The sequence below is a fragment of the Paroedura picta genome, chromosome 2, assembly GCF_049243985.1.
Source record: "Paroedura picta isolate Pp20150507F chromosome 2, Ppicta_v3.0, whole genome shotgun sequence".
NCBI lineage: Eukaryota > Metazoa > Chordata > Lepidosauria > Squamata > Gekkonidae > Paroedura > Paroedura picta.
In genome coordinates, this window is record NC_135370.1 from 136,117,557 (window position 1) to 136,139,079 (window position 21,523).

A 21,523-nucleotide genomic window follows, 5' to 3' on the forward strand; every position below is an offset into this window, starting at 1 on the left:
AGTTTTGTTTTATTTTACTTTGTGAGGGGAAAGGGATGCTAGACACGCTGTGGAGGCATTGTTTGTTTTAAAAACAAACAAACAACTAAGCCTCTCACAGGCCATTTTGGCAGGAGAGAGAGAGAGAGAGAGAGGAACAAGCGACCATGGCGCCAAAAAGGATGCCAGTGGGGGAAAAGTGATGGGTCAGGGCAGGCTGTGGCAGTGAAGCCCCAACTGCCCGTGAATTGTGCTGCGCTGGTGGCGGCTGCTGGTTCCAGGGCCTTGGGAGCATGGGATGGGATAGGCACATTTAATGATGCAGCGGCAGCAGATTCCTCTGCGATTCATGGGATGCTGGGGGCATTAAGATGCGTGGCAGTGGGATCTTCCACCTTGATAGAGGAAGGGGTGTCTAGGTGGGGGAGATGAGGCTTCTACCCCCCTCACACCCCCTGCAGGTTCCAACAATTATGCAGGGGGGTGGTTTTACTCTGCAACCTTTGGAGGTGTGGTGGATCCTGGCTACAGTTCTACAATTGGGGCAGGACTGGGGCAGATTTTTGCAGGCTCATCTTGGTGGCTGGAATCATCCGGACCACCAGCCATGGGAGAAGGGGTTTTTCCAAGAGGGTTGCACAACCAAGCCTATCAGGGGTGGTTTTCAGGTTCACATGTGTTCAGCCACCGTGGAAATGGCAGTTCTTCATCTTTCTCATCTGTGGCTCTGTGGGGTCAAGGATACCACAACCCACTATGTGGCAAGGGGCCCATCAGGCTTTGTCTGCAGGGCCTGAGAGCCAATGTTTGGCTAACTATCAAGCTTAGGGTTATGCTGTGTGACTGCAGGCATGGAGCTGCACAGCTGCAGGTATCACCCTGGTCATATGGCCAGGAGGTAATGCCCAGGCACAGCTGGTAGCAATCTGGCCGTACAATGACTAGGTGGTACGTAAGTTGTGGAAGCAGACGGTGTTGGCCGTCTCTGCATCTAGGTACGCAGACTGTACATGTGGGCATTCCTCCTACGGAAACTGCTATAGCAGCACAACAGGGACAGGCAAGTGCAGGTGTGGTTAGTGCTCCTAGCTCCTCCAGGAATATTCATCAGGGAGGAACAGAGCAACAAAGGATGACTGGGCATAAGTGTAAAGAGAAGCAAGGAGAATAGTGATTCAGGGTCCAGCAAGCTGCCAGTACCTTCGGCTGAGTCATCCTCATCTGGGATCAAAACCCAGATGAGAAAACACAGAAAAGAGTGTTCTTAAAGGTCTTACAAAAGACGACTGAGATTTGTACTTTCGAAACTGCCTCTGGTAATCTGCTCTATAGTATAGAGGGAGTATCTTAAAATCCTGGGATGGAGAGAAACACCACACATGGATAGAGACAAAAAGGAGAAAATAATGCAAGGGATTGATGTACGATGGATGCCTTATACTCTAAATGGTTAATGGTTTACCTTTGACTTCTGACACTTAGCAATTCTGAATGTTTTATGGACATAACTGCATTGAGTTAGGGATGCTCAAACAACTGCCAGTTCATCTCACTGCCAGATAATCCATAGGCTGTTTGCCTGTTCTGAACATCTTTATGTGTATTCACAGGAACTGGCTACTTGCAGCCATCAAAAGCCAAAGCCAAGCTGATGAGGGATCATATAGGAGGTGACTTCTGATCTTCTGTACCCAGTAGGGGACAGGTATCCTGCTATCATAGGAGACCTCTAGGCATTGTCTCCACATTCCCCATTAAGAAGAGAAATCTCTTCTTCCTACCCCAAGCTTGGGCTATAGAGAAAACAAGATAAATATGCTCTTTCTCCTTATCTGTTGCCCTGGCAGGCCACACAACTAATTATGCCCTCGGCCAGGAAGCTGAGACCAAATTGTTAGACAAGTTCAGAGTCCAAAGTCAACACCAAAGGGAGTTCCAAAGCTGTACTGTAGTTGAGTAACCAAGAAGCAAAGTTAAAAGCTGAGCTGGAGTCAGGAACCAGGGATGAAGTCAAGAGTCAAGCCAAAATCAGGAATCAGGATCAAATGTCCATATACAATCTTTAAACTATTATATCTTCATTCTGTTTTACACCCAATTTCCTTCCTGTGTTTTCTTTACTCCAGCTCTCCTAATTTCTAAAGCATAGTTTATTATTTGATCAAAAAGGATAAATGCAGTATGTTTTTTCCACTATACAATTAATTATTTCCATCCACAAAAACACCTATGAGAGGTGTATTCTGTTGGTGCAAGGTGCATTTTATCAAACAAGAGATTCTAGTATCAGTGGAAATCACCTTTGTGCGACCCTTCATTTAGCACAATTGTCATTTTCCAGGGCTATTTAGAATTTTAGAAGGCCATTTTTCATTTTGTTATCTACTTATTTTGAGTAATATATATACGACATTTCCACACGAGAAATCTGCCCCTGGACAGCCTTTAGATGTTGGTGGCTTTTAGAGCCTCCTCCACATGTATCCCGAGGCTGTCAAGGGGCTGGGTCGAGTTTGGGAAATTTTTAATTCGCAATGAGGGAAGAAGAAGAAGAAGAAGAAGAAGAGTTGGTTCTTATATGCCACTTTTTCCCTACCCGAAGGAGGCTCAAAGCGGCTTACAGTCGCCTTCCCATTTCTCTCCCCACAACAGACACCCTGTGTGGTGGGTGAGGCTGAGAGAGCCCTGATATCACTGCTCGGTCAGAACAGTTTTATCAGTGCCATGGCGAGCCCAAGGTCACCCAGCTGGTTGCATGTGGGGGAGTGCAGAATTGAACCCGGCATGCCAGATTAGAAGTCCGCACTCCTAACCACTACACCAAACTGGAAATCACCAAAACTGGATTTACCATCCTCAGTCGTACATCCCATCAATGAGCAACCAGTGAGCAATCAAGAGCAAGCCTGTATGGAGGAGAAAAGGTGTGGTAGTCTCTGCAGCATTGTCCCACCCTCGCAACTGCCCTCCCCCTCTCCTTTTCCTGCTCTAAGTAATTTTTTTAATGGTGTGGCCCACATAGCAGCACAACTGTAAACCTACATTATCAAAGGTTTTAAAAAGTCTTTTGCAAAGTGTCCATGGTCATTTTGGGATCAGGCAGGCAAAACATGGTCCCTTTTCTGTTTTCTGGAGGTGGGGAATGAGCTGGGAAATAGGGGGGACAGGTGGTTGAGCAGCCTTCTACTTATCATACAGGAGTCTGAGCACTTAGTTTTTAAGACAACCATTACCACAAAATGTCTCTTTGGACTCCAGGGACCATGTCCAGCCTTCTCACAACTTGGGCAGGCAAAAACAGCCCTGTTTCTGTTTTCTGGAAGTGGGAAATGAGCTGGGAAAGAAGGGAGGCAGGTGATCAAGCATCCTTCTCCCGATCATACAGGGGTCTGAGCACTACATTTTTAAGCCAACCATTAACACAAAATGACTTTTTGGGCTCCAGGGACCATATTCAGCATCTCAGAAATCCACTCAGACAAAAATAAAGTCCAAAAACGTGAATCCCATAGGGGGTGGGTGCTGTATTGTTCTGGTATTCCTCCATAAAAACTCAGCAGTGTTAATTTTTATTAAAAATACATGTGTTGTGGCATTACTATATAGCAACATGAAAGTGTCTTTTTAAAAATAATAATTTCGGAGCTGGAGAGGAGAAAGTTTAAGTCAATGAGAGAACTGCTGTGCTGTGATTGGTGGTTTGCTATGATTGACAAGCAAAGAACTGGAGGGAGAAGTTGGTTTTGCCTTCACTTGCAGCCTCCTTAGGAGGCAAAAAGCCGTGATGGGGCGGAGGGAAAACACAGGAGGGGTATCCCATGAGGGGAGCTGCAAACACGAGGTTTACCATCCCGCATTTGCAAGCAGGAAGCGACTCTCATTTTACCCCTCCATGCGGAAATGGTCATAGTATCTCTTTACATTGGTATCCAAAAATCAGTGTTGTCTTTAACTATTTAATAATCTGTTAATAATTTTACAATAAATATCTCTAATTTTAGTTGTTTTTTTTAATTTGAATATTACTTGGGAGAACTATCAATTTTTTAAAATGGAAGATACTAGATAAGTGTACATTTTTCATAAGAACTATAGTAATTAAAATTCATATAAATTACATTGTTTATTATTCTTAATGGAATGCATGATTGTTCTGATGAGATATAGGCTGTATCATGACTTTGAGTGACTAAATTCATCAACATATTTTAAGAATTAAGAATTTTCTGATAAAACAAATACTTCAAAGATGTTTTAAATTCTTTATAATAAGAGCACATTTGGAGCTTGTACTTGAGAATGAAGAGAAAAATCTGACTAACATTAGTCATATACCCTAAGTTAAGTCTTTGAGATTTCATCTCTGAATATTTATGATAGTGTATTTTTATATTTCTTATCAGCATACTACATAAGAATGGTTTGAAACAGGGCCACAAGAAAGTAATATAACTCTTTCCTTAAACAAGAATAATGAAGTTGTAGACATTTAACAGCTGTCCAAAAGTAACATCAAACATCCAAACTTTAAACAGGAAAATGTAGTTTCTAAAAAGAAATCTCTGGACATCAATGCTGCATAGAGCCAATAAACCATCACTGCCATCTTACTGAATTGCTAGAATGCAAGGATCTGTTAGTCAAATAAATTATCTGACTACCAACCTCCCATTTAGGAGGATAGATTGGCATATCTGCCTATTCCCTGGAGAGCCAGTGTGGTGTGGTGGTTCAGCCTGGTGGGAAATAATATTGAGAAGAGGGTGGGAGTCAATCCAGTAGATCTAACAAATGATCTTGATGTTGGAAATCTCAATATTGGAGAATCAGATAACATAAAACAAACCACAGTGTTGTTGATTACAACTGATGGAGCATTGACATAGCATAGGATATGGATCCAGGCATTGGGCAACCCATCTGTTAGTGAATGGAACTTTTCTCCAATTCATGTGCTGGAGGAGGAGCAGTGCCACCCATGCTGTTTTGTGCTGCGTGCTTAGCCCACACAACTATAGCAGTGTGCAGGCTGGCTGCTCTATAGCTTATATTGTTTCTCTTGAGTGGCATGCCTAGGAAGCAGGATGATGTCAGTAGAGAGCTAGATAAAAGGTCACCAGATCTATCGTAGCAGTGGCCCTCCATCTCTCAAGACTTCACAGCCTTAACCTGTGAAGACATAAGGACAAAAAATGTCTTAAACCAAGGGGGCTGGTGCTCAACTGATGAAGAAAGTCCACATGCCAAAAAACAAAATGGCCACCACCTGAACTATGAATTTAGGATAGCGCTGGGCCCTAATTTCAGCTCTAGGGAAAGAGGACTGAGACAAAATAGGTGAAGAAAACAAATGACCTCTGACTTGACCCGCAAGTAAGAGCAACACCAAGGCACAATTCCACCTCTGGAGGGGGAGCAGAAAGGCTTCAACTCCATGATTGAAGCCCAGGGAGTGATTTCAGCTGGGATGGGGGTTAAGGTGTATGCTGGTAAAAGGGCAAGCCAGGAAACACACAGCAGCAGCAGTTGCAAAGACCACCTCCCAAATACCACCATTTCCTTTTATTTATATTCTCTTTGTGTCTTCCCTCTCTGTTTCTTCCTTCAGTTGGTCTTCATTTTTCAATGTCTGACGCTCAGTTGACCCAAGGGCCCAACCAGTTAGGCTTAATAAAGGTGAAAAGTGAACCAGATTGAAGACTTTGTTTCTCTGGTCTGTCTCAGCCCTGCTTCTCTAACAATTGGCTAGCCTGAAGAGCATGCCACCAGGCACCCCTGCATATGATATTTAATCATCCTTTCCCCTTGCCTGTTCCCTTGCTCAGCAGCCAAAAAGTAGCCCTGGGTGTGTCCAGGCCCATAATTTGTTGTTATTCTAGTATTGAAAGTACATATTCTGATAGAAACAGCTGCTGCTATGGTAATATAAGTCATGGAAGAGCCCTCTTCAGGTCTAAAAGTTCTGGGGTGTGCAGGCAGCAAGCTAGGAATAAGTATTTCCAAGAACAGTATTCTGCTTCATCTAGTGCTAAAGAATCTGAGCACAGATTACTGTTGCTGTCATGGGACAATGATTTCAAACATATACTTTTCTATAGAACAAAACAACTATTCTATAGTGTAATGTATGAGTTTTGGTGGATAGAAATAGTGTCTGCACAGTAAAGGGCAGGATGGGTGAAATTCAATTTGTAAACTATCCCAATATTGCCATCAAAGAAGTCAGACATTTAAATTGCCCTTCTGTGCTTTCCACATATGCATACCAACATCTGTAGAGACAACCATCCTTTCTCTGATAATATGATACAAAGTGTTCAGAATTTTAGCAGGAAAGTATGAGTACCAAACCTGGGAATCTCTGCTTATAATTTCAAAACATTGGGATGGTGTGTTTCCATCTGGTATTCATGTGACACTTATCCCCAGTTCACCATATATCACTTCAAAGCCAGTGAAGTATACTGGTTAGAATGTTGAATTAGGATTTGGGAGACCCAGGATGAAATATCCAGTCTGTCATGAAATTTACTGGATATTCTAAGACCAGTCATTTTTTTCCTCTCATCTAATGTAGCTCAGAAGATTGTTGTGAGGATAAAATGGAGATGAGGGTATGCCACTGTGATGTCCTAGGCCATATGCTTTCATCTGTAGAAAGCAGTGCCAAAATCATCTGAAAATCTGTTTAACATGGCCTTGAAAATCATTGTATCACCTAGAAATGTTCACTGGATGAACACTTACAAACACAGTGTTTCTCAAGAGCTACTTTCATATGCCAAGAAGATGCCATTTCTTAGATTCTAAGCAGACATGTTGTATTTGTGTTTTGTTTCAGACTCAAAGTTGCCCAGCAATCTGTGAGCAAGTTAACTGCAGAAAAGAAGGTGGAAACAAAGAAAATCAATCCCACTGCCAGTCTGGTATGACAGATTCATTCGTTTGTTTGTTTGTTTGTTTATTATTCATTTATTGCATTTATTGCACTAATATACCACCCTCCCATAAGGCTCAGGACAGTTTACATGGAATGAAAACAAGAATAGTACATCAAACTTAGTGATTATATCGAATGAAAGGCAATAATAATAATATAACAATAGAGAAAATAAAATTTTAACAAAGTAAACTGTCTAACAGATCCATGGTTAGTCAGGTCAGTCATACAGGTTCAAGGGAGGGAGGTTCGGGGGCGCAGTAGATGCTGTTAGCTTTGATCAACCTCAACCAAATGCCTGGCAGTGGAGCTCCTTTTTCAGGCCCAAAGAAAGAGCACTAAAAGAATGCTTTTTAGTTGAATTCAGGTGTAGTAGTTAACAGCGGCGGCTTCTAACCTGGCGAGCCTCCACATGCAGCCAGCTGGGTGACCTTGGGCTCGTCACAGCCTTGATAGTGCTGTTCTGACTGAGCAGTGATATCAGGGCTCTCTCATCCTCACCTACCTCACAGCGTGTTTGTTGCAGGGAGAGGAATTGAAGGCAATTGTAAGCCACTTTGAGACTCCTTCGGGTATTGAAAACCAGGGTATAAAAAACACCTCTTCATATATTTCTTCTAATCTCAGAGCATTTATCTTAAACTCTTTCTTTTTTTTTTTACAAGTGGAATAATTTTGACTAAGATTCACAAAAAGGGGGGGGGGAGGCTTTGCAGTCCTTTGCTGGGAAAAAGACCATGCCTGAAAACAATCCCCAAATGTTGCCTCAGTTTTGTCACTTTTCTCTGACTCATCAGTGCCTGTGTACCTAATCCACAAAATATTTTTACAGTCTTATGTTTCCAAGGAACCCCTTTTATTTTACATTTCTGAAACAGGAAGAAGAAGACTGAAAACCTAGCTAATAGAGGATCTTTTTATGTTCTTGCCATTCTGTTGTTGCTTTTTTGGCCTTACCGTTCTGTTTATTTATGCATGAGTCTCCCTTGTTGCATTTGCTGCAGTCTAGGCTAGCATCTTGTCATGTGTGTGAAGACAAATGGAAAATTCTTACACTTCATTTGTAAGCAGCAAATACCCAAATTAGATGGATTCAATTTAGCAGCAGTATGCATAAAAGCAACTCTTAAATTAGAAAGTATTAATAGATATAGTATGGTATAGTATAAAGAGACAGAATTAGGGCAGTTTGTCATGGGTCAGTTGGTAAGAAAAAACTGTGGACAATTTTAATTTTTGCCAATCTTGGCTGCAGACCAGTAATTTCAGAGGACATTAAGTTCTTCACACAAACATAGTCTTCTCTACTGTTACCATGGGTACTTTCAACTTAATAATATACATACACTTAATATACATTCCTACTTGGAAGGAAGAGAATAAGAAATCCTTGCACAAAGTGAACTTCAGATCACATATATAATTTTTCTACTTCTGTTGCTATATGTATTCCCGCCCCTCCACACACAAAACTTTCTTGGATATTGAATTTACATGACGGGTTTTTTTAATCACAATTTTGCCTAATATTAATATGAAAATTATTCTAGAGCACAGTAGAGGCATTTTCAGGAGTCTATGTAAAGGAGTGAACTAGTACCAGTGGTAATGAAGGTCAAAGTCCCAGAATTCAATAAAACATTTCCTGAGATTCTATTTAAATTGGAATAGCTTTCACGGTGTGGTATGCCAGGAGTTAAATTTCTGAAGGGAAAAAATGCCTTCTGTCTACTCTGGTTTCGGACAGCTCCATTCTTCATCTGCTAGACCACATACTCTTTGCAATTTGAGAACAGATGGAAAGTTAAAGAAAAGAATGATAATAAAGTTCTTTTTTTCTTAAACAACAGAAAGAACGACTACGTCAGAAAGAGGCCAGTGTGACCACCAACTGAAAGAAGACACATGAAAATAATGACAGTGTGACTTAATACCTAGCATGATGCTTCAGTCTGCCCATCTCCCCAGGGACCACCTTATTTTAGATGTTACGGAGTTCTTCTTTGCTCTTCTTTTCCTCAGACAATCCACAAAAGACTTCTCAATCCCTTGGTTTATACAGAAGTGGGGACATGAAGAAGTTTGTTTACATGCAAATTATGAAGTTTTATATAACACTTCCCTTATGTGGCTTTACATGCAGCTCTTTTCATGGAAGTTATTGAAGTACTCTATGCAAAATGTGCAAAGTTGTAGAAGGGAGTCAAATTTAGCAATTTATGTAATAAACTTAAGCAGCTTTGTGTCAGGAACAACAGGGATGTGGACTAATTCTTGCACCTTAAGTTTGTAGGCTGCGCCATTTATTGAGTGCAATGTCTGTTTAAAATGATTTTGATAGTATCCAAAAGATGAATTTTACCTTCTCTAAAAATGGTGGAAAGTTATGTGCATCAGATGTATTCTCTATTTTATTACAAATATTTTTATAGGAACTTCCATCTATGCCATAGAAGTAGAAATACTGTTTTGCACATGTGGAGAGATAAAAACTCTCACAACCTCTGATCCTGTTAAGTTATAGATAAGATGTAAGTTTTGTATTAAGTAATGGTTTATGTTTCATTCCTTCTGTCCTCTTCCTGTTGTCTAAAGACAGAAGGAAGACTTTCCATGTCAATATGAAGTCAAATTAATGGTATTCAAGAATGTTTTATTTATAATCAGCCTTCTGGCAGAGAACATACATCTTTATAAGGTTATATATTTATCATTAACCATTGTCAAAGCCTGTAAGTTTTCATAGTCAGTATTTGATTTTGAGTATGTTTTCATAACCTATATACACAAACATATGTAGATACATTACTCATATTGACTCCAGTATGTTGCCTTGGAATAGAGAGAGAGAGTGTTGGTCTCTTGTGGTATAGAATAAGTGCCATTTAGAATCTGGGAGATTTGGCTTGGTCTTTATCCTCCAGGATGTAGCTGGGAGAATATAATGTCTCACAAAATTCACACTCCTACAAATGGAGAGAGAACAATCCTTGAAATGAAGATGTGATCCAGTAGAATAGGATGATGACTGATGAAAGGGAATTAAGGCAAACGTTAGGTAACTATAGAAAGTGTTAAGTAGATGACCCAGGTTTCTGCATGTGAGTGGAGGCTCTAAACTTTTTACCCTATTTTCCTCCAAACAGTGCCTAATTCTGCATTGCTTCCAGGGCTCAACCACGTACAACCTGCTCTCTTTATCTTCTTCCCATAAATTGCTACCTCTGCTCTAGAATATCCCTTGTATGTTCAAGGGAATGATCTACTCATGGCAAGTGTCCATGCTCAGTAGATTCAGATCCATTGTTCACTGCTGAAAGTACAAAAAAGTGTCTCTGCACTGATTAGGGACAGGAGATGTAAGCTAAGCCTGCACTTGCACGGCAGCAGGGCTAATCCCTGCTGACACACGACATCACCATCAGCCCAGTTCCCTCCAAGCCCTGGCCTCTGATGCCCCACATTAGAGGAATGTGCTTAATGCAGGCGCCATCAGCACCAAGGCCAGGCCTGTACGTAACATGTCCCAGTAGGGACACAGAATGCCCCATTCAGTTTCATGCTATCATGTAGCCAAATGGGACATTTTTTTATCCCCATGAGTGAGGGAAAAAACTCCAGTGCACGCACAGCTCCAGGGCAGACCAAGTGTGCTAGGGGATTTAATCCCCCGTATGTACACAAGGAGCAGCAGGGCATGATGATGTGCTGCATGGAACTGCCAGCAGCCTAGTGTAGCCACCACCATTCATAACTGGTTTCTGGAGAGGGAAGGGCCCTTTTCCTCCCATACAACCCCTCTCCCATCTTTTCAATGATAACAGAGAGGCTGCTTGGTCACATTCTACTGTCTGCATAGGTCTTGTCACTGTCCTTGAAATCCGTCTGTAGTAAAGGTGATTTTCACTTTTCATAGAGTACATGAAGACCCCTGAAGTAAATATTATGTACATGATGGTCAGTTCCACCTTTTGTTGTATCTTCTCTCATAGATTTGGCCTTGCTGATACCCCGAGTTCCATGCAATTCGATTCTATACAGTTATGGCCTCTAAACTTGTTTCCTCATGTCTTACTTTATACAGAAATTAGTAATCCTGGGCAGAATTACAGTCTTACTAACTCTGTTTAGGACTGCATTGCTAGTCAACCAAACATTACTTGTCAGAATCAGGGCTCAAAGAACAGAGGTAATGTATAGAGTATAAAGTATAGAGTAATGTATAGAGTATAAAAATTAAACTGATAAAAGTATACAGGAAAATATTTTATCGTATAGGTAAAATTAGAATTCATAAAAAGCTAAAGCAAGGTTGCTGTAAGTTAACAAATATAACAGTTTTTAAATATTTTTCACTTATTGTCATAATTAATATATAATTACCTAGTTGAAATATTTAATATGTAGATTCTTATTTATCTTGGCCAAGAAGAATTAAATAAAAAGTTTCTAACAATGCCATCCTAAGCAGAATTACAGTCTTCCTAAATCCACTAAAGGAATGGGCTTAGAAAGGTGCATATCTGTTTAGGTATCCTATCATTCAACTACCCTCCTAAACAGAATGATTGTAGAAATTAAAACAGGGGGGGTCATCCCTCCAGTATGGAAACCTTGATTTTATAGTTTTCCATAATGAAGGAAAGCAAATTCTAAAAATGTACCCTGTTTTTCCTTTGCTTGATATACAGAACTAGGGAAAAGTGTAGCATCATTGTTTGAGAACTTGACAGTGCAATCTCAAACAGAACCCTTGAAATCAGTAGGCTTAACTCTGATTTAAGAACACTTTCCTGGAAGTAAAGCCTATTAAATACAATTGGACTTATTTCTGAGTAGATGGTTTTAGGATTGGTGCCCTGGGTGATATGCATCTTTTTGTGTGTTTGTTTTTAATCCATACACACACACAAACACAAAAACTAGTAGAAATGTGTAGTGGGAAATATATCCATATTTCCTAATTATATATTTTATGTAGTTCTCTGTTTAAACCATTTAGTAGCAGCTATACTATTATTATATCAGCTCATAAAGATGTGGGGCAAGTAACCTGTACTTTTACAAGAGATGTAATGAAATCTCTGTGCTTGGAAAATCTTTTTGGCAAAACACCATTCTGAAATACATGACCAATATTAATGGCGGTGTTACTGGCTGATCTTATTATGATATGCTATCAGTGAAAAGGTGATATCATTGACTATATTGTTTTGTAGGCCGCACAAGAATGGGCAAATGCACCAATACAAAATTCAGTGGCTTCATTTACACTAGTTTAATATATGCCTCATAGTTATTGAGTTGTATTTCGAGGGTATGCTATAGAATAGTGGTTCTTAACCTTCCTAATGCAGCGACCATTTAATACAGTTCCTCATGTTGTGGTGACCCCAACCATAAAATTATGCAAGTGTTCTTTCACAGAAATTAAACTGAAACTGACCAATGGCATGAAGATCCTTTGTTCATGATTGTATATACATTGTTTTTTCCCCGGGGTTTCTCAGTTCAGTTCTGCCTCTTGCCAATCTCGCTCTTTTCTGCTGCTCCAGACAGAGGAATGCTCTATCTTGATCTACCCTGCAAGGCTGTTGTGTTGATGGTGCCTTCCAGCCAAGCTGCTTGCCCTGCTGCGACCCCTGTGAATGTGTCATTTGACCCCCAAAAGGGTCCCGACCCCCAGGTTGAGAACCACTGCTATAGAAAGAAGAAATAGATTAGAAGGGATACAAAGTGTCTGTCGACAGAGAATGAGGTGGCTGGATTGAGTCACTGAAGCAGTTGGTGTAAACTTAAATGGACTTCGAGTAATGGTAGAGGACAGGAAGGCCTGGAGGATTATTGTCCATGGGGTCACGATGGGGACACGACTTCGCACCTAACAACAACAACAACAACAATGAAGTGTCGGTAGCACCTGATCCACAAACTGGGTCTCCTATGAGGTTCTGGTCCTGATTGTTGTCCAGTGAATATTAAGCCATTTATGATATATTTTATTTCACCCTTGAAAACATTAAGACTTGAAAGTATATTCAAGTGGGTAGCTGTGTTGGTCTGAAGCAGCAGGACAAATTTTGAGTCGAGCGGAACTTTTAAGACCAACAAAGTTTATTCAAGGTATGAGCTTTCATGTGCATGCACATTTCCTCAGATACAACTTGAAAGTAATTTTTGCTGTATCAGGCCCTCTTGGTTTACTTCCCTCCGCTCTCATCTTTCAGGCATATATAAGGAAAATATGCTTGAAGCCAAGAGACAATGAGTCAACAATGCTAGTTACATGTAACTGCTTTTTAAGTTGATTATTCTTGATGTCTGCCAACAGATGGTATGTAGAAATTTACCACATATCTGCATTTTATCAAAAGTCCAGGGATACAGGAGAGCCGTTAGATTCTCTACAATGTAAAACAGGTCAATACGGACAATCACATATTCATTGGTTAAGTAGATGGTTAAGTAAATAGGCTATCATTGGGTTGGTTGTCTCTTTTGCCCTGTGTAAGGTCTGAATGACTGTTTAAATGTGAGGACACAAACTGCATTGCCTGAGACTAAGAATTCTGAAAATATAAACACTTGTATTTTGGGATGTGTTCTTGCTTTATTTCAGTGTTTTAAGAGATATGAATAGGGAAAAGCAATATTTAAATTTATGCTTAGAAAAAAAATATCAAAACAGTACTTCATTCAATTACAACTAGCCATGTTTAGTCAAAAATGCTAATAAAAATATAGTACTGCAGAAATGCATGTGTTTTATATTTTGAGACTGAGGGGAGAAACCTTATATTGTTATTACTTTGTAATGTTTTCAAAATGGAACAGGTTATTTTGCATATTTAGGAGATATTTTAATAATTAAATTATATGCTTTTGAATCCAAAGAACCCACAGCACAAGAAGAAAGTGCTTAGGAGATCATGCGTTCTTCCTGCTTGTCATCAACCCCTGTTACACACACACACACACACACACACACACACACTGCTTGGAAAAATTACTCCAGAGGGTTGGCAACTCTCCAGAGTGGCCTTTTATGGTGATGGAAACGGGAGAAATCTTTGACATCCACACATAAAAGCTCAGTTCAGACTTAACAAAAAATAATTCTTTAATTGAAATAATTAGTTAGTGCAGTGGTCCAAAAACAGGCAACTCAGCTATCTTTGTTTTCATTGTGCCCATTAATCCCACCATTCTGCACCCTTGATCACCTCCCCCCTTCCCCCAAAAGTTATAACTCTTTTATAAAGAAGAAGACTTGGTTCTTATATCCTGCTTTTCTCTACCAGAAGGAGTTTCAAAGTAGCTTACAATCGCCTTCCCTTACCTCTTTCCACAATAGACACCCTGTGAGGTGGGTGAGACTGAGAGAGCCCTGATATTACTGCTCCGTTAGATCAGTGCTGTGGTGAGCCCAAGGTCACCCAGCTGGTTGCATGTGGGGGGAGGAGCAGGGAATCAAACCCAGCTCCCCAGATTAGAAGTCCGCGCTTCTAACCACAACACCAAGCTGACTCTCAAAAGGGGTGATGACATTACAATGCAGTTTCTTAGTTCAAAAAAGCAGTCTTGCAGTCTTACACAATATTACACAATATTGTTATAATGTTATAACTCAGCTTTTAAAAAAAAAATACATTCAGGACACTGGGGGAAAGGGGAGGTGATCAGTGGCACAAAATAGTAGCACCTGATTGCATGCATTTCTGCATTGGGCAGCCCCGAATAAGAACCTGTTAGTCCCCGCTTTAAAAACCAGTTTTCTGGGGATTCCTTTGCTGTGGAGAAAGTGAGTGGGCAATTCAGGTCTGCACCCAAAGAAGGAAATTTCAGTGTGGAAATGGGACAAAAAACCTCAACCCTTTAAAATGCAAATCTGAACAATATCCCTAATGTGGAAACAGTCTCAGAATGAACACATTGTTTGCTGAGGTAATCTAGGACTTGAGTAGTCATCTTCAAGCCAAGTTCTTCTTCTACAAAATAATCAGTTAGAATAAACTATCTTTCTGTTACATGTGAAATGAGACACTCACTCAAACCTTTTGTTACATAAAAATATCTCTGTATTTCAGCTATCATTTTTACCATGATACTGGATATATAAAATATTATAATTGGTTCACTGTGGTTAAATTGTATATATTGTAGCCTGGAGAGTCTAAAGTTATATTTTTCATGATAGTATATAATTTATAGAATGATGGAAATGGTGTGTTAGATGTAACATGATAGAAATATAGCTCTGAGAATCAATGAATGTAGAAGCTTCTATATTTGAACTGGTGGAATATAAAAACAACCAAAAACAAAAAAATAAATGTGTACTGTAGATGCATTTTTTGTTATCGAAGCTGTGTAAAGAAGAAGAGTTCTTACATTCGCCTTCCCTTTCCTCTCCCCACAACAGACGCTCTATAAGGTAGGTGAGGCTGAGAGAGCCCTGATATTACTGCTCGGTAGGAACTAGGAGGAGCTCCACACCTGCCTTCATGTGGCTGCCAGCACTCCAACGTCTGCACCTCCCCTCCCCCCCCCTGCAGTGCGGCGCTGGCTGCACCAGGAGAGACCAGCTGCTTCGGGTTCCAAAGTGCCCAACCCTGGTAGACCAGCTTTATCAGTGCTGTGGTGAGCCCAAGGTTGCCCAGCTGGTTACGTGTGGGGGAGGAATGAGGAATCAAACACGGCTGGCCATAATGAAAGCCACCACTCTTAGCCACTACACCAAGCTGGTTTATATGTAATTTTAAAAGTTATCACAGTTGAAACTTACCACATTTGGGCTTGGGAGGGGATTTATAAGGTCAACTGAGCCAACTATCTACCAGTTATGTTCAAAGATGCTAATCCTGTTCCTGTTAAAACTCTGTAGGAAAGATTTATTCCATAATTTCTCTAATGAAATTTTTAGAAAAATGATTTGCCCTGCTGTAACGAGGACCCATTGCTCTTTCCTTTGGTGGTGTTGGCAAATAGTTCTTGTCCTTCTCTACGGCAGTTGTTTAGATGTTTGAAAAATGCTAGAGCCACATTACGACTTAAAACACATTTCTATTTGCTGAGCAAGTCATGTAGATGGTTTAACATGATCAGCAGCATAAACAACGAAGTGCAGTAGAACCCCTTGCCTTGTCAGTAAGGAAAATGCCAGTCCTTCTTTTCCTTTAGAAACAGGGGAAACTGCCTCTTTACGGCTCCCAGAAGAACTGTGTGAATGCATCTGGGTGGCATTTACAGCTCAGCTGCATAAGGGCTAAAAAAGTGCCGGTGTCATAAGGCAGAATGCAGGCAGAAGGGGTAATCCTCTTGCATTTGCATTAGGAGCAATATGCAGCACAGGTTAAGCAAGCCATACTTTAGATTTTTCTTCATGTAATGTGTTCCAAATCTTCTATTGATAATTTTTCATTCACATAAATATGAATATTTGCAAGGTGGTTTATGTCCTTAATACATGGTTATCAAAACTGGATGTTTAAATTTAAATTTAAAACAAGCATGGCTGTGTTACCCTTTGTATCTGGGACCTCATTTGAAAAATATGGGTAGAAACAACAACTTTAACTGAACTAAACACACTGAGAATTCTGGCGTTTAATTCCCTGAATGTGGGAAACATCAGTAGGAAATTGTAACACTGGAAATAGACCTGGACAAAAGGTTAGCTTATAAGCTTTGTATTAGGTGAAGAGAATCATACAGATACTCCACTACATGCCAAATTGTACATGGATATAATCAGCCAATATATACATACCAGGTTAATGATGTAAATATTCTTGAGTTGGTTTCTGATGCCATTAACAGCCAGCAGATCTCCCCCCCCCCCATTTCTGCCTAATGGGGAGTCAATAGGGTACTCTTCTGGAAGGTACTCTACGCCTGAGTACTCAGGGGCATTTCCCACGGCTTAAAAATAGCACAATGGTTGCTGATTGAAAACGCTACTAATTTGCCATAACGCACGACGTCGTAAACGATCTGCAACAATCCTGAAACCGACCCGCCAAAAGCGCTTCGTTGTAGCGCTTTTAGGGGAATCCAGAAAACTGGATTCACCCTCCGGATAGCGATACACTCCTGCAACCAATCTGCAACAGTAGCGCTAAAGACCTGTGCGTAACCATTGTTGCGGGTTCTTCAAAGTCCCTCCTCCCGAGCCTGTCCTCCAAACTTCCGGCGAACTGTTCGCCATTTTTTTTTTCTCCGAGCGAGCGGGGATCTACGAGGCAACGGGACAGCGACTGGCTTTCAAGCACGATCACTTTCGGAAATTCTGCCCGGACACCACAAGAGTTTTTCACAAGCACAGTGGCACACACCGTCACGTTCCCAAAATTTGCCCAAAGCTTAAAACCCCGTCTACCATCGGCCAGTCCTAGCGGAGTCAACGTATAGGGAGCATTTTAAAAAATTTTCCTCTGAGCGTGCCAACGAACGTTCGCCGCTCGCAGTCTCCTGCTTAGCTTAGAGGGGTTCAATAGACATGATTCGTGGTGATATCATGAGGGGCGGCTTATGTGTAGTGGGTCTTTGTGTGGTTCCCGGTGCGTGCTTGTGCTTGGGTGCGGACAACCCCTTCCATTGGCGGCTAGACCTCCGGCAAGCGGAGTTGCCGTCCCCCGTTCATTTTAAAAAATTTTCCTCTGAGCGTGCCAACGAACGGTCGCCGCTCGCAGTCTCCTGCTTAGCTTACAGGGGTTCAATAGACATGATTCGTGGTGATATCATGAGGGGCGGCTTATGTGTAGTGGGTCTTTGTGTGGTTCCCGGTGCGTGCTTGTGCTTGGGTGCGGACAACCCCTTCCATTGGCGGCTAGACCTCCGGCAAGCGGAGTCGCCGTCCCCCGTTCATTTTAAAAAACATTCCTCTGAGCGTGCCAACGAACGTACGCCAGTAACATGTCATGTTTGGTTGATTTATGCTGTGGCTGGTGAATATTATTGGGGAACTGCCGAGTACTGCCGCACTTGCTCTCGGTTGAACACCGGCATGCGTTTGTGTAATGGCGGACAATTTTCCTAAAATGGCTCCCGCTGCATGTTCAAACTGCTCTTCTCGCGTGTAAACGAATCAGCGCATGCGTTAAGTCAAACAACAAGGGCGCCAATCTGGCCATTAGGAGCAGATCCTGTTCCCGCGCGAGGAGCTTTGAACGTGACATGTGACCTAATGTGGCCAATGCGCGTGTCCCCTACTGCCCTCTACCAATCAGGAGCCGGCTAGTCCCTTTGTCTTTGTGTGTGGGAAGGTATATGATCCGTTGCACCCTGCACCTCCCACCACCATTTTGCTCAGCTACTAGCGAAAGCAACATGGAATCGTCTTCTCAAGCCTCGTCCGTCCCTGCAACCGGCCGTGGCCCAACTTGGAGGGACGCGGAGATCAGGGACCTGATCGGGATTTTCTCGGAGGAGAAAATCCAGGACGCGTTCCAGTCCTCCCACAGGAATAGGGAGGTCTTCGAACAAGTGGCCATTAAGATGCGCGCCCTGGGCCACAACAGGACCGGCCTTGAATGCCGGTCGAAGACCAAGACAATGAGGGCAGAGTACATGCGTGCCGTGAACCATAATAAGGGTTCCGGCAACGAAAAGGTTACCTGCCCCTACTTCGAGGAGCAGCGCCAGCTGTACGGAGACGGGGAAGGATCCGGCAGGCCGAAGCGCGTCGGCCGGAGCCTTAAGGTGGTTCGGAAGCCGGCTGCCCCGGTCGAGGAACCACCCGCTGAGGAGGATCCCGGCGAGGGCACCTCGTCCAGCTTTCGCCCTCCACCCCCCGTCCAGCAACGAGCCGCGGAATCGGTAACGCTGGACCTGATCGCAATCGTTCCTGGGGAGCCAGAGGAGGCTCCTGAGCAAACGCCCCTTGCCTCCGGTAAGTGATTTTCTTTTTATTTTATATTTCCTTTTGAGCAAATGTGTGTTCTGACGTTTGGGCATCGTTTTCTCGTGTGTTCGTTGCAACGCATAAGATGGTAGGCTGTGGAGTGCTTGCTGTGGTTACTATTTGAAACGGTTTTAATTTTATAATTTAATTTTAATTTTTAAAAGATTTTAAAAGATGGTAGGCTGTGGAGTGCTTGCTGTGGTTACTATTTGAAACGGTTTTAATTTTATAATTTAATTTTAATTTTTAAAAGATTTAATAAGATGGTTGGCTGTGGAGTGCTTGATGTGGTTAGTATTTGAAACGGTAATGTTTAACCAACAGCCCCAAAATATTTGCTGCATGCCTCGCCCATAGGCCTTCTGCAGTACTTTGGCTCACTACTTTGGGAGCTTGCTTTGTGGTTCATGGTGTATGCTTGCTCATTTTTCACTATTTTCTGCTCTTGTCCACAGAGACACAGTTGCCAGGGACGGGGCCCCTAGAGTCTCCAGCAGCACCTGACGTGGATAGTGATTCGGGGGCATCAACTAACATTGGTAAGTATTAGTAAAAATAGGGCGGGGGGCTGTTTTAACTGCTTTGTGCTTTTCTGTTTGTGCAGGGCAGCAGCACTGCTAAGAGAAAGAAGAGAGTCCCTCTGCGTTGCTGGTGTAGGCTTTGAAGCTGGCTTTGCCACCCTTTGGTCCTAGATCTGTTTTTTTCCTTTTTTTGCAGATTTCATACCCGGAACACAGGAGGAGGAACAGCCTGGGGTGCTTGGACCTCCTGCCCGGCGCAGGCGGATACAGATTCAAGATGGTGAGCGTGCATGACCTGTTCCTTTCGAGCCATAGCTGCAGGACAATGTCGCTAGGCACTAACCATGTGCTCCCTTTTAATTGTTGAGAGTCCTGCTGTGAAAGTAGGCAAAAGTAAAAGCACACCATGGGCAAACAAACAATAGCCATGTGCTCGCCGGGGATTGTTTAAATTCTTGGCAGGAAAACACGGGGACAAAAAAGAACACCATGTCCACCATGGTGTGTTTTGACTTTATTGATGTTACTAACAGTTTTGTTTCTCATTTTTTGCCAACAGAGGTTCTTTCAGATGAGGAGGAGGAACCACCCCTGGCTCCAGGCAGCCCACCACCTAGAGGTGCGCTCCCAGCAGAGGAGAGGCTTACGAGGGAACGCGGCAGGCTGAGGCGCGTCTCCGTCTTGACAAGCGTGGGAGAGAGGCTCCTTGAGCACTGCTATGAGGAGTCACGGCGTGCCGCGGCCGCTGACCAAGCCATGCTCACACTCATTGCCCAGGAGGGGAGAAAATTGAGGGCAGTCCTTAGAGAGACAAACCAAATCCTACGCGAAGGCGTGGAGGAGGTGCGACTGATAAGGAGACTCATGGAGAGGGCTGTAGTGGTCATGGAAAGGGCCTACCCTCCACAAATCGGCCCCCCCCCACCACCACCCACACCAACACCACCACTTCCAGCACCCACCCCACCGACTCCCTCTCAGAATGCCTCCACCCAAACAAGAAGGAGGACTATTCTCGGAAAGAGAAAAATAAAACCAGCAGACAAGTACTCCCCCTCCTAGTTTTGCCCACTTTTTCTATTTCATGTTATCTGTGTTTTGTTGTTTGTTGAATAAAGTTTATATTTTTGACTCTGTCTCTGTGTACCCTACTGTAGAATCTGCAAGGCCGAAAGCGGCCTCTCTAGTGATTGTCTATATTGTGGTACTGCTGTGTGGGTTGGAGGTTGGAGGGGTGTTAGTTCAAGGAGTTTTAGGAGTGTGGTGTGGGGTTAAATATGTGCGAGTTTAAGAAGTCACACTGGAATCTTGTTATAAAATTTGCAATAACATTTTATTTTAAAAAACATTTTAACAGGGGAAAAACATTAGGGAATGAAACTTGGAGCCCCACCAGCACCACCACCCCCCACCCCCCTGGAAAACCTATTTTTTTTAACAAAAGTATACATTTAACAGGGGGAAAAACATTAGGGAATGAAACTTGGAGCCCCCCCCCCAACCCCTACCCCAAAACACAAACAGGAAACAAAACTCAGGTCCCACTGCTCCCCTGCCCAGCCCCTTCCATCTCCCTCACTCTCCTGCTCAACCTTCCCACGGACCCCCGGACTTTGCGGCGGAAGAGGTCCTCATCCTCCTTCTTCTTAACTGTGTGGGGAGGGAGAAAAAGTACACATTAGTGCCACACATATTTTCAAATTTCTTTAGTTTACATGCATACACTTTTAAGTGGCCTTAGCCACAGTGTGAGAAGAGTTGGGCAGTGGGGAACATAACCTACGTTCTTCCGCCTCCCTCTGTTGCCTTTGCTGCTCAATCTCCCCTTTCAGCTCTGCCACTTGAGCCTCCAGGGAAGTAACTCTGGCCTCCATGGCACGCAGCCTTGCCTCCACAGTTTCAGCTATAGAAATCAAACAAAGAATTTGATCACACTCCAAAAGGAAGCATCACATCAGGCTCCCATATGGCTCCATGGGGGTACACACACATGGGTCTCCCTCACAGACATAAAACTCTCACCTGCAGCCTGTCCCGAGGTGGAAGGTCCCTCTTCCTCCCCCTCCTCACGCTCAGGTGCTGTTGCCAGCTTGGATGGTGATTGTGTGGCTGGGCAAAGAAAAAGACAAATCATAATTAAAAGCACACAAAACAGAGATGAAACACAGCTGGTGGACACAC

General features: G+C 42.6%; 2 protein-coding genes across 4 annotated transcripts in view; both read left to right on the top strand.

Annotated features, from left to right (window-relative positions):
• The window catches only part of FMN1 (formin 1), a 212,106-nt gene extending 196,752 nt beyond the window's left edge, over positions 1 to 15,354 (top strand). For 2 of the 3 annotated variants that reach the window (XM_077322951.1, XM_077322952.1), the window contains 2 exons: positions 6,821 to 6,905; positions 8,770 to 15,354. In XM_077322951.1, the coding sequence (XP_077179066.1) occupies positions 6,821 to 6,905; positions 8,770 to 8,814 (130 nt within the window). In that variant the 3' untranslated portion in view covers positions 8,815 to 15,354. The remainder of the gene's footprint in view (positions 1 to 6,820; positions 6,906 to 8,769) is intronic. The other variant, XM_077322953.1, reaches the window with a different exon arrangement.
• A 407-nt stretch (positions 15,355 to 15,761) lies between these two features.
• On the top strand, positions 15,762 to 20,473 carry LOC143828943 (uncharacterized). Its single transcript, XM_077319096.1, has 4 exons — positions 15,762 to 15,799; positions 19,146 to 19,360; positions 19,539 to 19,622; positions 19,902 to 20,473. Exons 1-4 carry the CDS (start codon positions 15,762 to 15,764, stop codon positions 20,402 to 20,404), a joined length of 840 nt encoding a protein of 279 aa, XP_077175211.1. The 3' UTR covers positions 20,405 to 20,473.
• The last annotated feature ends 1,050 nt before the right edge of the window (positions 20,474 to 21,523 follow it).

Excerpts from the sequence above, each read along its gene's own strand:
- LOC143828943 (XM_077319096.1), top strand. The coding sequence starts at position 15,762 with ATGTTCAAAGATGCTAATCCTGTTCCTGTTAAAACTCT. Across the intron at positions 19,361-19,538 it reads GGGGGCATCAACTAACATTG|ATTTCATACCCGGAACACAG; the intron begins GTAAGTATTAGT and ends CTTTTTTTGCAG. Across the intron at positions 19,623-19,901 it reads GCGGATACAGATTCAAGATG|AGGTTCTTTCAGATGAGGAG; the intron begins GTGAGCGTGCAT and ends TTTTGCCAACAG.